Below are 16,721 nucleotides of genomic sequence, written 5' to 3' on the forward strand. Positions count from 1 at the left end.
TCGGAAATCACAATTGCAGAGTATTCCACTTTGTCTATCCCCGGAAGCACCGTTTTCTCCACTATAAAGAAGTCCATTCTGGTGTATACGTTGTGTACTGGGGAGAAGAAGGAGAACTCTCCTGGTGGGTGGACCTCCAAGGGTCCACTGCTCCCATCTGTTGCATAAAGTGACCGAGTTCCCTTGCTATGCTACAGGTTTTCCAAATTTTGGGGCTTGATCTGTCAGTCGTTGGATCCTGTCGTGGCTTTTTCCAGCTCCTTAATGGTCGCCGCTTGGGCTTCCAGTTTCTCTTCTTGGGCTTCCAGTTTCTCCTCTTGGGCTTCCAGTTTCTCCTCTGCTCTGCCCAGGGCGAGCTGCTCCTCCGCCAGGGCCTTGGTCATGCTGCCTGCACTGCGGCCTCAATGTCTGCTCTGGCCTCTGCCTTATTTTCCTGTTGATGTTCCCTCAGGGTCTCGACAATGGCTGCCTTCCAGTTCCAGTTCCCCCCCCCCGGCCCAAGGGGAAATTGCTCCTGTCTGCCCAGCTCTTTTTGTTGTGGCGAGCTTTCCACCCCGCCCCTTTGTGCGCCGGTAGGTTCGTCTGAGCTGGCTCGCCTACGGCCCCTTCTGCTTGTGGTGCCCTTTCTCCCTTTGCTTTGGCTCCCTTCTGGCATTTTTTCCCCCTACCCTTTCTCTCTTTTCCCCCTTTCCCCCCCTCTTCTGCTTTCCCCCTCTCTTGTCTCCTTTAACTGTTTTTCCCCCCTTCAACTTTTTCAAAAAATGTAAAAAAAAGTTTTTATTTTAAAATTCTCTTTTTAAATATTAAAAAAATGAGGAAGTTCTTTATTCTTTTTTTCTCTCACTTACCCACACACCGGGTCAGGAGGGTAGAGAGATAGAGAGACTTCTGGTCGGGCCCGGGGTCCTCCTCTGTTCCGCTGCCTGCCTCGTGATCACCGCTGTGGAGGGGGGGAGAGGAGTCGGTCCCTGCCGCTGGCTTGGCTCCGCTTTGGTCCGGGCCGCTTGTCGTACCCCGTGTTCCCCTGCCGTGCTGCTGCCTCACAATGCCAAGGACCCGGGCCATGGTCACTGGCCGTGTGGTGTTTGCACATTCTCCCCGTGTATGTGTGGATCTCATCCCTCCAACCCAAAGATGGATTGGCCACGCTAAATTGGCCTTAATTGGGGAAAAAAATTCTAAATTTCTAAAAGTCTAAATTTATTTTTTAAAATGTTGTGACCTAGCTAATGTTTTATATAGTTCCAGCATAACCTCCCTATTCTTTTATTCTATACCTTCGCTAGTAAATGAAAGGATTCCATTTTCCTTTTTAAAAATAAAAAATAAACATTATATTGAGGTATTTTTTGGTTTTACAACAAAATAAACAATGTACATGAATCTGAATCTATAAACATAGTACAAAAATAGTCTTCCTCCCTTACAGGTACCACCTTTATTAACCCCTACTCTAAGCTAAACTAACCCCCACCCCCCTGCTGACGATTAATTTTCCGCAAAGAAGTCGACGAACGGTTGCCACCTCCGGGTGAACCCGAACAATGACCCTCTCAAGGTGAACTTGATTTTCTCCAAACAGAGAAAGCTAGCCATGTCCGATAGGCAGGTCTCCGACTTCGAGGGCTTTGAGCCCTCCAAGCTAACAATATCCATATCCGGGCTACCAGGGAAGCAAAGGCCAGAACGTCTGCCTCTTTCTCCTCCTGGATTCCCGGATCTTCCGACACCACGAAAATCGGCAGCTCTGGACTCAGTGCCACCCTTGTTTTTAGCACCATGGATATGACATCTGCAAACCCCGGCCAAAATACCCTAAGCTTTGGACATGTCCAGAACATGTGGACATGGTTCGCTGGCCCACCAGTGCACTATGCACACCCATCTTCTACCCCAAAGAATTTGCTCATCCGGGCCACTGTCATGTGAGCCTGTGAACGACCTTGAATTGTATCAGGGTGAGCCTGGCACATGTTGTGGACGCGTTGACTCTACTCAACGCGTTCACCCATAGACACCCTCTAACTCTCCTCCCAACTCCTCTTCCCACTTGTGCTTCAGGTCCTCAGTCTGCATTTCCTCTGACCCCATAAGTTCCTTGTAAATGTCAGAGACCCTCCCTTTTCCCACCCACCCTCTGGAAACTACCCTGTCCTGTATCCCCCTTGGTGGTAGGAGCGGGAAGGTTGAAACCTGCCTACGTAGGAAGTCCCGCACCTGCACGTACCTGAATTTGTTTCCCCATGCCAATCCAAATTTCTCCTCCAGCTCCTTCAAGCTAGGAAAACTCCCCTCTATAAACATATCCCCCATCCTTGCAATCCTTGTTCTCTGCCATCTCCGAAACCCCCCGTCCATCCTTCCCGAAGCAAACCGGTGATTATTACAGATTGGAGACCAAACCGATGCTTCCTCTGGTCCCACATGTCTCCTCCATTGCCCCCAGACTCTCCGGGCTGGTGGAGTACCGTGCTGGCGGGAATGGCAGAGGAATGCCCCTAAGCTGGTGCCCTTCCATGAAGCCGCCTCCATACGCTCCCATGCCCACCCTCCCCCCACCACCCACCTCCTGATCATGCCTATATTCACCGCTCAATAGTAGTTACTGAAGTTTGGCAGCGCTCGCCCGCCCTTTCCCTGGCTCCACTCCAGCATCCCCTTCTTTACTCGCGGTGTCTTGCCCGCCCATTCAAAGCCAGTGATCACTTGGTTGACCGGTGTAAAAAAATAACCGCGGAATAAAGATGAGGAGACACTGAAACACAAACAGGAATCTCTGGAGGAACATCACCTTCACCGTCTGCACCCTCCCAGCTAGTGACAACGGGAGCACATTCCACCTCTGAAAATCATCCTTCATTTGGTCTACTAGTCGGGCCAGATTTAATTTATGCATCCGGTCCCATTCCCGCGCCACTTGGATGCCTAGATACCTAAAGCTTCCCCCTACCACTCTAAACGGCAGCTCCCCCACTCGCCTCTCCTGTCCCCTTGCCTGGACCGCAAACATCTCACTTTTCCCCATATTTTGTTTATACCTCGAAAATCGGCCAAATTCTCCCAGAATCCTCATGATTTCTTCCATCCCCACTGCTGGGTCCGATACACACAGGAGCAGGTTGTCTGCGTAAAGCGAGACTCTGTGCTTTCCACCCCCCCCGACCAGACCCCTACATCCCCTTGAGGCTCTCAGTGCAATTGCCAGCGGCTCTATGGCTACCGCGAACAACAATGGGGAGAGGGGGCATCCCAGTCTTGTCCCCCGATGCAGCCTAAAATAGTCCAATGTTGTCCTATTCGTCCCTATGTTCGCCACAGGAGCCTGATACAGCAACCTGACCCGGTCAATAAAGCCTCGCCCAAATCCGAACCATCCCAGTACCTCCCACAGATATTCCCATTCTACTCGATCGAAGACCTTCTCTGCGTCCATTGCGGCCACTACCTCCATCTCCCTACCTTCCGGGAACATCATGCATCACGTTTAATAGTCTTCTTACATTGGCCACCAACTGTCTTCCCTTAACAAACCCAGTCTGGTCCTCCCCAATAACATCCGGATCACAATCCTCAATCCTAGAGGACAAAATTTTGGCCAGCAGTTTGGTGTCCACATTAAATAGGAATATTGGCCTGGAGGACCCACACAGCTCCGAGTTCCTGTCCCCCTTCAGGATCAGTGAAATCGTGGCCTGTGACATCGTTGGGGGAAGCACCCCTCGCTCCCTTGCCTCATTGAATGTCCTCATCAACAACAGCCCCAATATCCCAGAGAACTTTTTATAGAACTCCATCGGGTACCCGTCCAGCCCCGGGCTTTACCGACTGCATGGCCTTCAGACCCTTCATTATCTCTTCCAGCCCAATCGGGGTCCCCGTCCACCTTCGGGAAATTCAGGCCCCCTCGGAAGTGCCTAATCCCCTCTGGCCCCGTTGGGGGTTCCGACCCATACAGCCTACTATAAAACTCCTTAAACGTCTTATTCACCCCGCTGAGTCTCCAACCTGGTTCCCATCTCCATCCTTTACTTCCCCTATCTCCCTTCTCATCAATCGCCCCCTCACCTTTCTCAGCTGCTCCAGCACCCTCCCTGTGGTTAACAAGCAGAACTCTGCCTGTAGTCTCCGCCATTCCCTTAAAAGCCATGTCTCTGGTGTCTCCGCATACCTCCTGTCGATCTGCAGTATCTCCTTGACCAGTTGGTCCATCTCTGCCCTGTCTACCTTCTCCCTGTGGGCCCGTATCGAGATCAGCTCCCCTCTAACCACCACCTTCAATGTTTCCCAGACCACCACTGAAATTCCCCCGTGTCGTTGACTTCCAGGTAGTTCTGAATACATTTCCTCAGCCGCCCGCATACCTCTTTGTCAGCTAAAAGACCCACATCTAACCTCCAGTGCGGGCGCTGGTTACTGTCTTTACTGACCTTTAGGTCAACCCAGTGCGGGGCATGGTCTGAGATTGTGATCGCCGAATATCCCGAGTCCACCACCTCCGTCAGTAAAGCCCTGCTCAGTATAAAGAAATCAATCCGGGAGTACACTTTATGCACGTGTGAATAGAAGGAGAACTCCTTCACCCTCGGCTGCCCAAATCTCCATGGATCCAGCCCCCCACCCCAATCTGCTCCATGAACCCTTTTTAGTTCCTTCGCTATTGCTGGCACCCTGCCCATTTTTGAGCTGGACAGGTCTAAACCAGGGTCAATAACTGTGTTGAAGTCCCCTCCCATGACCAATTTATGCCAATCCAGGTCCGGTATCTTCCCCAGTATCCTCTTTATAAACTCCCTATCGTTCCAATTTGGCGCATACACATTTACTTGTACCACCTGCACCCCCTCCAATTTCCCACTGACCATAACGTACTGGCCTCCCACATCCAAAACTATTCTTCCCGCCTCAATCACCACCCATTTGTTGATCAGGATCGTGACCCCTCTAGTCTTCGAGTCCAGTCCCAAGTGAAGAACCTGTCCGACCCAACCTTTCCTTAATCTAATCTGGTCAGCTACTCTAAGGTGCGTCGCCAGGAGCATCACGATGTTGGCCTTCAGTCCTCTCAAATGCGTGAACACACGTGCCCTCTTGACTGGCCCATTTAGCCTTCGTACATTCCAGGTGATCAGCCTAGTTGGGGGGGGCTCATCGCCCCCCCTCTCCCATTCGCCGATCAGCCATCACCTCTCTTGGGCCGGTCTCTAGACCGCGCCCCCACCGACCCACCCCCAGCCAGCCTCCGCCCCCGACCTCCTCTCTGTCCCTCAGCAATAGTCCCCTAGTCAGCAGAACATTTCCTACCCACCCCCCCTCCTTTGTAACAGCACAATGTTAATTGACTCCTTTGATAAGCCTAACATCTGCTCACCCCACCTACGCTTCCGTGAGCTAGCCTTCCCAGCTAGCTTGGTGGCCCCCACCCCTGGCACCAGACATTCTCCCACCTATTGTTCCCTCACCACCCGCTCATACACACATTCAGATGACAAACACTCCCAACACAATTGCCCGACAGAAAAAAAAGCTGCTAAACAAAGAAAAGATCACGCAAGAGATCCAGCAACTAAACAAGCACACCTCCATCCCCCAACAATGCAAATGTAAACTTTAACTCACTGAGCTCTGCAACTGGCCCCAGATCAATACAGAAGGCATTACAAATAGCGTCCACAAGACGAAAAACGAGAAACTTTTTAAAACATGAATGTTGCAGCAAAGTTCAAAAGTTCTCAGTTCGCCACTAGTCCTTTCCTTTTCGCGAAGTCCAGCGGTTTCTCAGGTGACTCGAAATAAAAATGTTTAGTACGAACATCGATGTGCAACTCAGTTCAACACTCGCAGCATCACAGGTACTCTTCAACCAACCCACTTCCCCTTGGTCCCAGGCCTGAGCAACATTACAACACCCATTACCCCCACATCAGTAAGGTAATTGCAACAGGCAAGCAAGGTCTGCTCTAACCCAGGCCCACCCTTATTCAAGGAACCGTTCAACCCACCAGCAGTGCACCTTCCCTCATGCCACCCCATATAATTAAACCCATTATGCTGAGGACCTATGGCAGGAGAAAACATCCATTAGAAACCACTCTCATTGTAGACCTCACTGCTCCTCCACTCAACTTCAATCTCCCTTGGCGACGGTGGGCCCTTTTAATCCAGTTCCGGACTGGCCAAGGTCTCTGTGCAACCATCCAATGTCAGTGGGGATGCCAAGACCACCCAAATGTGCAGTTGCAGTGTAGTCCAAACAATAATTCGCATTCTCATTGCTCATTTCATCATTCAGTGTTGTGTCTACCTGTTCCTTCTTGGTGACAAAAACCAAAGCAAAATAATCATTTAATATTTCTCACATCTATTTTATTACCTGTGACATTAGTCAGTCTATTCCTGAATGGTGCTACTCACATCACCATCATTTTTTTAAAACTTGATGTGCCTGTAAAATATTTTACTGTTGTTTTCTGGTTCTTGGCAATTTAACTTCATTTGTCTTTATATCATCCGTGGAGTATCACTAGTATTTAGTTTGTTCTTTTGGGATGGGTGGGAGGGTAGATGGAGAGATCTCTGAAGGATCTACTTCTGAAACTTGGATGTAATTTACACTTTCAGCAGTGGCAGTAAACTAGCAGTAGTGGATAGACTAACTTCAATGGAAAGGAGAATTGCCTGGTCACGTGAAAAATCACATTAACCTCCATAAATGCTGACTAACTCAATGAGTGTTGCCAGCATTTTGTTTGAAAGAAATATCTGCCCTATTAAACAATTTGATCCTTCTTTATTCCTTGTTCAGCAAGTAAATCAATAGTTAGCAATACTAAACTCTCTATACCAATTAAGTTCCATTTTTGATTGTGAGGGATATTACCATTAAGGTTCAGTAGAGAAAGAAATCAGCCAGCTCGTGGAGGTTGGTAGAAGATAGTACTGGTTCAATAACAGCCTTCTGGCAGCTACATATAAAGAAGTCATATGCACAAGATAGGTGTTAGTGACACCTGTTAAACTACTGCATCATCCAGAGCTTTCAGCGGAGATGAAAGCAAGGAGTACAGAATACAAAATTTAAATACCTTTTCATGGAATGGACCTTGGACAAAAGATCTGAATTGTAATTGCAAAAGAATTACTGTATAAGATGAAGTAGGGTTTAAAAGGCTCTATATTTATTTGTGCACAATGACTGAATTAATTAATTAAGACTATGAATTGTATTACATAAAAAATGCATATACATTATTCGTAACTGATTTTGTTTTCCTTTCCTGCAAAACCTCTTTCAGAAATGAAACACAGTCAAAGTGTTGCAGAAAATGGATACAGACCTCCAGGTATTGCCCCAAATGCACAACAGCTGCTTTTAAGTAAGCCAGTGGCTTCTCCTCGAGTTTCCTCGCATGTGAAAAATTCCATCAATGCAGCTGTCATCTTCACAGAATTTCTCAAGGAACTTGCAGCCATTGCACAGGAACATTCCATTTTATCTCATACTCCGCTGGAGGAATGTGAAGAATAATTCTGCAATTCTACTTTTTAAACCTTTTCCAAAGTAATAATGTATTTCTATCTGGCCTTAACTAAAGTAAGATTGGATTGGGGTGAAGAGAGAAAGAGTGGACCTATTTTGCCTCAATGAAATGAGACTGGGAATTTTTACGAAACTTTGGTTTTTAAATGCAGTGGCCTTATTGTCATAGAAAATGCACAAATGAAATTGTCTGTCTATGCAATCTGCAATGAATGAGAATTTTTATGTGGACAAAAACATTTAAATTAAATGTTAAGGGGTGTGAGTATATATAAATATTATAAATGTACAAACACATACTTCTGGTAGCTGGTGGATTTGAGAAGTGAACATGAGTATTCTTTAAATGTCTGATCATATTTATCCTGCAATATTTCTCTGTGAGTAGTACCAAAGATCAAATGAATGAGACCCTGCCACTCAGATGCTAATCAAAAAAAATGACGTTTCCCGCTTTTTTTTGATGAACCTTTTTAATAATGTTATGAAATTGCAAATGTGTCAGTGTAGACCAGAGGTGAACATGACAGCTACAGAAGAGTAGCAAGGATGTAAAATGAAGTTTACTCTATTCAGATGTCCTTCAGCACACTTTTTATATACTGTAAAATCTGTTCATGTGTGTACAGTTGGTTGCTGAGTATAGGGGAAGAATCAAGGCCTCAGTGACTTTAACCCTTGTGTTGAATATTTTGGGAACTTTGCTACAAATTAGAAAGTCAGATTTCGAGTTACAGAATTTTGGTGTAAAGACTATATAGGTCTGAGGGTTAATGGTATTTATAAATAAGTTGTTAAATTCTTTATGAAAAGTAAAATAACTTATTAAAACTCAGTATATTCAATAAAATATAGTGCATGGTCTCTGTGCAAGTTGCTATTTTAAGGGCTTTTATTGAATAATTGTTTATTTTGTCTATTGCATAGTTTAATTTCCAGCATTAAACTTTTCTGTAAATGGGTGCTGAATGGTATTTATTTGAGGGATGTATAAAAAACAAGTACAGTACAAGAATTAATTTAATTATCACTTTTGATTAATATACATTTCCTAACCAGAAATGCATTGCAGGTACAAATCATTTGCTGTTACCCAAATACTTGAATCATTTATTTTTTGAGTGAAACACATCTGTACAATCCATCTATATACAGAAGAGTTACAAGTCTCAATAATTATGAAATGAAATTTGCTTATTGTCACAAGTAGGCTTCAAATGAAGTTACTGTGAAAAGCCCCTAGTCACCACATTCCAGCACCTGTTCAGGGAGGCTGGTCCGGGAATTGAACCCGCTGCTGGCCTTGTTCAGCTTTAGAAATCAGCTGTTTATTCCTGTGTGCTAAACCAGCCCCTGAGTCAGTGTTTCAGGCTTAGTGGATATTGAACAGCAGTATTACAAAAGGATTTCTAATTCCTCGTCATACTTCTGTCAATCCAAGTTCACCAATAATTACAGAAATTGCTGGAAATACTGAGCAAGTCAAGTGGTATTCTGAAGGGAGGAACAATGGTCTGGCATCTCCATTTCTGAGCCCAAGAGCCAGCATGAACGGAGCATGTGTGGACTTTCATGACAGGAAAATTGGCGCAAAACCCTCACCGATTCCAGTACTGGTGAAGGGCTGGTACTGGCGCTGAGATAAACTCCCACGGATCGTGCAGAGGATGGCCGAGTCCCAGGCCACTCCTGCATGAACCGCCAACCGCGACCCCACTGGCCACCCCCCCAAATTCCCGAGCAGAGGCCCTGCCGGCCAGCGGCATGGATGTGGCGGCGCTGGACACTGTCTGCAGCAGGCACACCGGGTTCCTGACCAAAAGTGGTCAATGCCGTCGGGAACTCAGCAGCATCGTGGGTGGGCCTGCCGATTACTTAACTGTTATTCTCTCCACAGATGCTCAGTATTTCCAGCAACTGCAATGTTTTGCATTTACATAAATCTCAGATTGAATCAGCCACCCAAATCTGAACAACAGCAGTCATCTCAATTCACTGCACGTAAATTTGATCAATAAAGAACAGAAAATGACAGTCATTGCACAAAATTACAAAATTATCTCAGTTTGTTGGTTATTTGTGGTTTTCAAAGTCAATTACACATTTATACTTGTTTTATGATTATTACACAATTCAAGTTGTTATCTCTACAATTGCGATTGTAATAATGGACACAATTGTGCAAATACTGTAGGTAACCTATAGGTGTTTGATCATATATATATATATATATATATATATATATCAAAATTAAGGGGTATTCCACTATCCTTATGTGACAGAACCCTGAAGAATAAACAAACAAATATCTCTGCCGATTCTGTCAATTATCCACCAAAGTTATGGCAATAGATTAAGACAACACTCGGACAAATTCCATCTCATTCTGATTGATTCCATGTAACTACTGAATTAAACCAGTTCTACTTTGTCTTGATTTCCACTGTTGCAGCTTTCAGGACAGCTTCTTTTCCAAAATAGCTTTCACCAGAGTAGGGGCAGCCCGGCCACGTGTTACCCTCTGAACTTGGCCAATCAGTTTATTTAACACTCTCCAGTTTCCTTGCTGTATTTCAGACACCTACAAAATAAGTTACCTTGCGTTACAAAGACAAATGTAGCCTTCACAATGTGGCAAGATGACTATATACACAACCCCAGTCACCACTATTTCCTAATAACTCTTAGTCTGACTGAGATTAATCATCTGTTTTCTGGATACAACATAAACTACCAAATGTTTTGCACATTTATGCAGTAGGTGTGGTCAGCATCAACATGAAGTATCTCTCTTTGAATTTCACACACATTTTGCCAGGGTAAATGTCAGCAATGTCTAATTGATGAAATTCTCAATACTTCAGTAAGATAGCCGAGATAGAAGTTTGATGTCACAATTTCTAAATATCGAACTCTTGATCTCAAAACTTGCTGCAATATGAAGTTTACTGAGTGGCAGTCAAGCACTTTCCAGAAAAAGATGACTGGTATCTTGGATAAGCTTATATATTGCCAGGTAGCTAACTATGCTGTCATTCGGGCCAGGATTCCAACTCAAGACCAAAATGTTATCATTAGGAATAAGGAAATACAAACGTAAAGGGAGTGTTAGGGGGAGGAAATGAACTGTTTGCATATATCATTCTTGCCTCATGTTAGAACTTTTCCTTTTATATATGCTCTGATTAGTGATGTCCGAGCTATGCAATGCTCATGATGGTGGAATTCAGATACTAATCTTAATTTTTCTTCCTAAAGTCCAGCAAGAGAATACTACATTAGTGGCACCATATAAATGTAAGTTTCTGCTGCTTCCTGGTTAAGTATGAACACAATCTAAAGTGAGGTAACACTGGAAAAAACAATTTAACTCAGGCAGGTCGAAAGTCTCAACTCCATTACAGTGAACGAAGCTGCACTTGGATACATGGATCTCCTACTATGAATTAATTCAAGGATCTCCAAGATGTAAATGGACCGGAAATGGTAAAATAAAGGGACAGTAGACCTTTCAAGCCTAGTCCATCAATTTGTTAGCCATGGCAACTTTTTTAAATCCAACTCCCCACCTTTTCATATCCCTTTAATGTTCTTGCTTCCCAGTAAGTGTTTCCTTTCAAACATGTGTGTACATTAGGAGGGAGAAATCATTGATTTCTAGGAATCTTAGAAGCATCAACACAAAATATACTCTCAATTAACTATTGTAACAATATTTTAGCAATAGCATGGTAATAAATGATCTATTTAACATTGCTATTAAAAATCTTTAAATATTTCATTACCATCTACTCACAAAAATACATTATTCAAGCAGCTAAAATGGCAAAGAAATGGTCAAAGTAACATTAATATGTATCTTGCAGCAATTATTTGCCACAGTCGTAGTTTTTCCTTAGACACTCAGGTAAACTTCTTAAAAGGCAGCAGTATTTGTTGAAATAGCTTACCTCTGCAGGGTGACCTTCAATAACAGACTGACAGATCTTTTCTAGTTTCTTATGATCTTGGATCAGTCCCAATTCTTTTTCTTCAACTATCTGGATTGCAGTTTTTCCTTGTCCTTTCCACAGTTCAGCAAATACCTACCAAACCAATTCAAAATCCGAAGATACATTACTGCTGAAATCACTCATGAAAGTGTATTTACATATTCTGTAAATGCATAGCTTACTGAATTAGCTAATCATGTGATTTAATAAATTATACAATTCTTTATCTTATGATTTTTAGAATTGGTGTATAAATTCCTCAGTATTATGATAGTTTCCGCCCTTTGCACTACCACTATCCCAGTCTACATTCGGGTAATGATTGGTGTATAAATTCCTCAGTACTATGATAGTTTCCGCCCTTTGCACTACCGCTATCCCAGTCTACATTCGGGTAATGAAAGTCCCCTATTATAACAACTCTTATAATGTTTGCGCATCTCTGTAATTTCCCGACAGATTTGTCCTTTGACATCCTTCTCACTAGTTGGCAGTCTATAGGCCGAGCATTGTAATTGCATTCTTTTTTTGCTCGTTAGCACTAGCCAAATTGACTATCCTCTGGGACATTATTTCTCCATCACTGTAATGCTCTCCTTGACCAATTACGCCAAGCCCCCTCCTTTCCTATCTTTTCTGCACACCTTGTACCCAGGAATATTTAACACCCAGTCCTGCCCTTCATCGAGCCCGCCCTCTATTATTGGCACAACATCACCGGCGGAATTCTCCATTCCCGAGACTGTGTGTTGATGCCAGAGCAGGATTCGTGAACTTCTACGACAGCAAAACTGGGGCCGCACCTGGACCAATTCAACGACCATTAAGGGGCTAGCACTGGCGCAACGTTAAACAAAATCAACTCCAATGGGAAACAGTGCGGGATTCGCGATTGATACTCAGGAAGCTAACAAGCTGCAGCCGCATATACACACACTTTTAAAAATAAATTTAGAGTGCCCAATTAATTTTTGCCAATTAAGGGGCAATTTAGCGAGGCAAATCCACTTAACTTGCACATCTTTGGGTTGTGGGGGCGAAACCCATGCAAACACGGGGAGAACGTGCAAACTCCACACGGAAAGTGACTCAGAGCCAGGATCGAACCTGGGACCTCGGTGCCGTGAGAATGCAGTGCTAACCATTGCACCACAATGCTGCCTAACACATATATACACTTTTTTTTAATACATTTAAAAAATTCTCCTTTTTCACCTTTTCTCCCAAATTTAAGCCCAACAATAAACAATAATCGGTCCCATCCTCCCACCAAACCCCAGGCATTGGCCCACATGTTAACATAAACAAATGAAAAAATGAATCAGGAATCACCCATAGTCACCATTAACACATACAGTCCCCTCCCCCAACCCCCCCTAATGTCCGATGTGATCCAATTCTCGAAAGTGCATAATAAATAACACCCATGAATTGTAGAACCCCTCCATCCTTCCCCTCAGTTCAAATTTGACCTTTCAAGTGTCAAGAATTCCAGCAGGTCCCCCCGCCACGCCAGAGCACAGGGTGGAGAGGTTGATCTCCACCCTAACAGGATCCGCCTTCGGGCGATCAACGAGGCAAAGGCTACAACATCTTCCTCCGTGCCCGTTTCCAACATTCGCTGGTCCGACACCTCGAATATGGCCTCCCGAGGGCCCAGGTCCAGTTTCATGTGCACCAGTTTAGAGATTACCCTAAACACCTCCTTCCAGTAATCCTCCAGCTTTGGACAGGACCAAAACATAAACGTGGTTTGCTGGGCCTCCCCCCACAGCGTTCACACACATCTTCTACCCCCTCAAAGAGCCGGCTCATCCTCGCCCTTGTAAGGTGCGCTCCAAATACCACCTTCAGCTGCATCAGCCCCAACCTTGCACATAAGGTGGAGGCGTTCACCCTCCGGAGCACCACATACCAGAACCCCTCCTCCATACCCTCTCCCAACTCTTCCTCCCACTTTGTCTTGATCACTTCTAGTGGCACCTTCTCCTCCTCCAAAATAGCCCCGTAAACCGCCAATACTACCCCCTTCTCCAATCCCCCTGTCGTCAGCACCTCCTCCACGGCTCTACCGGGAAGCTCTGTATCTCCTTTCTGGCAAAGTCTCGAATCTGCATGTTTCTAAATATTTTCCCCTGCTCCAGCCCATACTTCGCTCCCAGCTTCGTTAATCCCGCAGAACGGCCCCCAAGAAATAAATCTTTTAATGTTCTAATTCCTTTCTCCTCCCATCTCCGAAAATTTCCATCTCACTTCCCTGGCTCAAATCTATGGTTCCCCTGAATCGGCATTTCCCTTGACTCCGCCACAAAATCAAAGTGTTGTCGAAACTGCCTCCAAATTCTCAATAAAACTATTACTACCAGACTCCCCGAGTTCTCCCCGGGGCCGTTGGGAGCGGCGCTGTCTCTAGCGCCTTCAATCCTACATTCTCCTACATTCTGACCCAGCTCCGTACCTTCTCCACATTCACTGCCCAGTAATAATACAAGACCCAAACCCCCTGCCTGCCTTCCTCTCTGTAGTAACACCTTTTTAATTCTGGCCACCTTCCCTCCCCATATGAAGGATGTAATCATCCCTTCAATCTATCTAAAAAATGCTTTTGGCAGGAAAATCGGGAGGCATTGAAAAATAAACAGGAATCGCGGCCGTACATTCATTTTAACCGACCCGCCAATGACAGAGGGAGACCATCCCACCTTGCCAGATCAGCTTTCACTCTCCCCACCAAACGTTGAAATGTTGTACCAATGGAGCTCCTTCCAAATCTCAGACAACCTGCATCCCCAGCTATCTAAAGTGAGTCCCTGCCTTACGGAATGGCAGCCCCTCCACCCCTAGCGAAGACACCACAAAATATTCACTCTTGATAGATTTAATTTGTACCGTGAGAGAGACCCAAACACCCGAAGCAGCTCTAATATTCCCCCTATTGACACACTTGGTTCCGACACGTATAATAACAAGTCATCGGCATATAAGGACACCCTATGCTCTACCCCCCCGCACTATTCCTTTCCATACCCCCTGAACTTCTTAATGCGATGGCCAATGGCTCCATCGCAAGTGCAAACAGCAGGGGGGGACATAGGACATCCCTGCCTAGTCCCACAGTGGAGAGGAAAGCATTCTGAGCTGGCCCTCGGCTCCTTATATAATAGCTTTACCGAGTCCACAAATCTGGGTTCAATTCCAAAAGAGCTCCAGAATTGCCATCAAGTACCCCCATTCTACCCGGTCAAACACTTTCTCGGCTTCCAACGCCGCAACCAACTCTGTTTCCTTCCCCTCCGCCGGTACCATAACCACGTTCAATACCCTCCTAATGTTCGAAAAGAGCTGCCTCCCTGTCTCAAACCCCGTCTGATCTTCACATATCACCTTTAGGAGGCACTTCTCTAGCCTACCTGCCAATACCTTCGTCAATATCTTTGCATCCATGTTTAAAAGTGATATGGGCCTATACTACTCACACTCCGTCGGATCCTTTTCTTCAGTAACAGGGAAATCGATGCCTGCCCCAAGGTTTGTGGTAACACCCCTTTCCCTATCGCCTCCTCAAACATCCCCACCATCAGCGGTCCAAACTTATTTTTGAATTTTTATAATATTACACCAGAAACCCATCCGGCCCTGCCATACATACACTCACTTAATGATGATTTAGACGTTATTACTTTCTCCCTTACTCCAACTTCACCTATTAACTTGCTATTCTTTATACAAGTTCTTTCTGTCCCTCACAGTATTTAAAACATTTTTTTTTTAAGAATTTTCCAATTTTAACAATTAGATGTATAAAAAACGTAATATCTACAGAAGAAGACATGTACAGTTTACATGTAACCTTTTCATCGGCCCTCCCCTTTCCTTGGTCCCCCTTCCTGACCCCCACTACCCCTCTTGATAGTTGGGCTCCATCTTGGCCCCTTCTTCCGCCATGGGTGTTGTATTGTTATATTCTTTCTTTCATTCTGGTGATTCTTGCTGTTACCCCTATGGCTTCGCAGAGCGCCCTCCAACCCCTCGCCCTTTTCCCATGTCCCTTCCTGATACTTCCCTGGGTTCCTTCCTTGCCCCCTATCTGTTCCTATCTGTTCTGTGCGATCTTGTCTGCCCTCATTAGTGCCCCGTCCCCTCTCCCCCTTTTATTCCTAATCACTATTGGCTTCGAACAGGTCTTGGAACAGACTGATGAATAGCCCCCATGCTTTGTGGAAGACCTTGTCCGACCCTCAGATGGTGTCTTTGATCTTCTCCAGGTGGAGAAATTCTGACAGATCTGCCAGCCAGTCTGCAGCTGTGGATCGTGCTGCTGATCGCCAGAAAAGCAGGATTCTATGACAGGCAATTAGGGAAGCAAAAGCAATTGCATTGGCCCTCTTCGCCATATAGAGTTCTGGCTGGTCCTATACCCCGAAGACTGCCACTCTCGGCATGGCTGCACCCTCACCTCCACAACCCTGGACATCACCTCGAAAAAGGCTGTCCAGAACCCGACAAGTCTAGGGCAGGCCCAGAATGTGGACTTGATTGGCCGGGCCTCCCTGGCACCATTCACATTCAACCTCCACCTCCGGGAAGAACCTGTTCATTCGGGATCTGGTTCTGAGCGTTTTGTGCATCACTTTAAACTTATGAGGCTTAGCCTTGCGCAGGAGGAGATGGAGTTGGCCCTAATTAGTGCTTTGATCCAGAGTCCCTACCCTACTTCCGTCCCAAGTTCATCCTCCCATTTCTGTCTTTGTCCGTCTAATGGTGCTCTCGCACCTTTCTAAAGGCCGTCTGTACATGTCCTCACAGTTCCCCTTCTCCATACTGTCTGCGTCCAGCATTGTGTCTCTCAGAACCCTAGGGTACCTCTTTGTCTCCTGGCAGAGAAAGTTTGTGACTTTTAAGAGTCTGAGATCCTGTCCGTTAGCTCATCTAGGGCCGTGAGTCTATTCCCCATGTAAAAGTCCCTGACCGCTAGTGTCCCCCTGCCCTGTCTCCACTTCTTAAAAGTGGTGTCTTGCATGGCCGGCGGGAATTTGTGATTACCGTAAATGGGGGCCATGGTGGGCATCCTGGTTAAGCCGAAGCGTTGTCTCATTTGGTTCCATGTTTTTAATGCAGCTACCACCATTGGGCTGGGCATGTATTTTGCCAGGGGAGGTGGGAGTGCTCCGAGGCGAGGGCTTGGAGGGTCG

General features: G+C 45.6%; 2 protein-coding genes across 10 annotated transcripts in view; one reads left to right on the forward strand and one right to left on the reverse strand.

The window, feature by feature from the left end:
• The window catches only part of fam160a1a (family with sequence similarity 160 member A1a), a 225,551-nt gene extending 217,052 nt beyond the window's left edge, over positions 1 to 8,499 (forward strand). For all 7 annotated transcript variants that reach the window (XM_038791988.1, XM_038791989.1, XM_038791984.1 and 4 more), the window contains one exon: positions 7,293 to 8,499. In XM_038791988.1, coding sequence (XP_038647916.1) covers positions 7,293 to 7,525 — 233 coding nt within the window. In that variant the 3' untranslated portion in view covers positions 7,526 to 8,499. The remainder of the gene's footprint in view (positions 1 to 7,292) is intronic.
• A 40-nt stretch (positions 8,500 to 8,539) lies between these two features.
• gatb (glutamyl-tRNA(Gln) amidotransferase, subunit B) overlaps positions 8,540 to 16,721 on the reverse strand; it is a 254,894-nt gene continuing 246,712 nt past the window's right edge. For all 3 annotated transcript variants that reach the window (XM_038791991.1, XM_038791993.1, XM_038791994.1), the window contains 2 exons: positions 11,488 to 11,622; positions 8,540 to 10,118 (listed from right to left, as the gene is read on the reverse strand). In XM_038791991.1, the coding sequence (XP_038647919.1) occupies positions 9,993 to 10,118; positions 11,488 to 11,622 (261 nt within the window). In that variant the 3' untranslated portion in view covers positions 8,540 to 9,992. The remainder of the gene's footprint in view (positions 10,119 to 11,487; positions 11,623 to 16,721) is intronic.

The sequence above is a fragment of the Scyliorhinus canicula genome, chromosome 3, assembly GCF_902713615.1.
Source record: "Scyliorhinus canicula chromosome 3, sScyCan1.1, whole genome shotgun sequence".
NCBI classification, from domain to species: domain Eukaryota; kingdom Metazoa; phylum Chordata; class Chondrichthyes; order Carcharhiniformes; family Scyliorhinidae; genus Scyliorhinus; species Scyliorhinus canicula.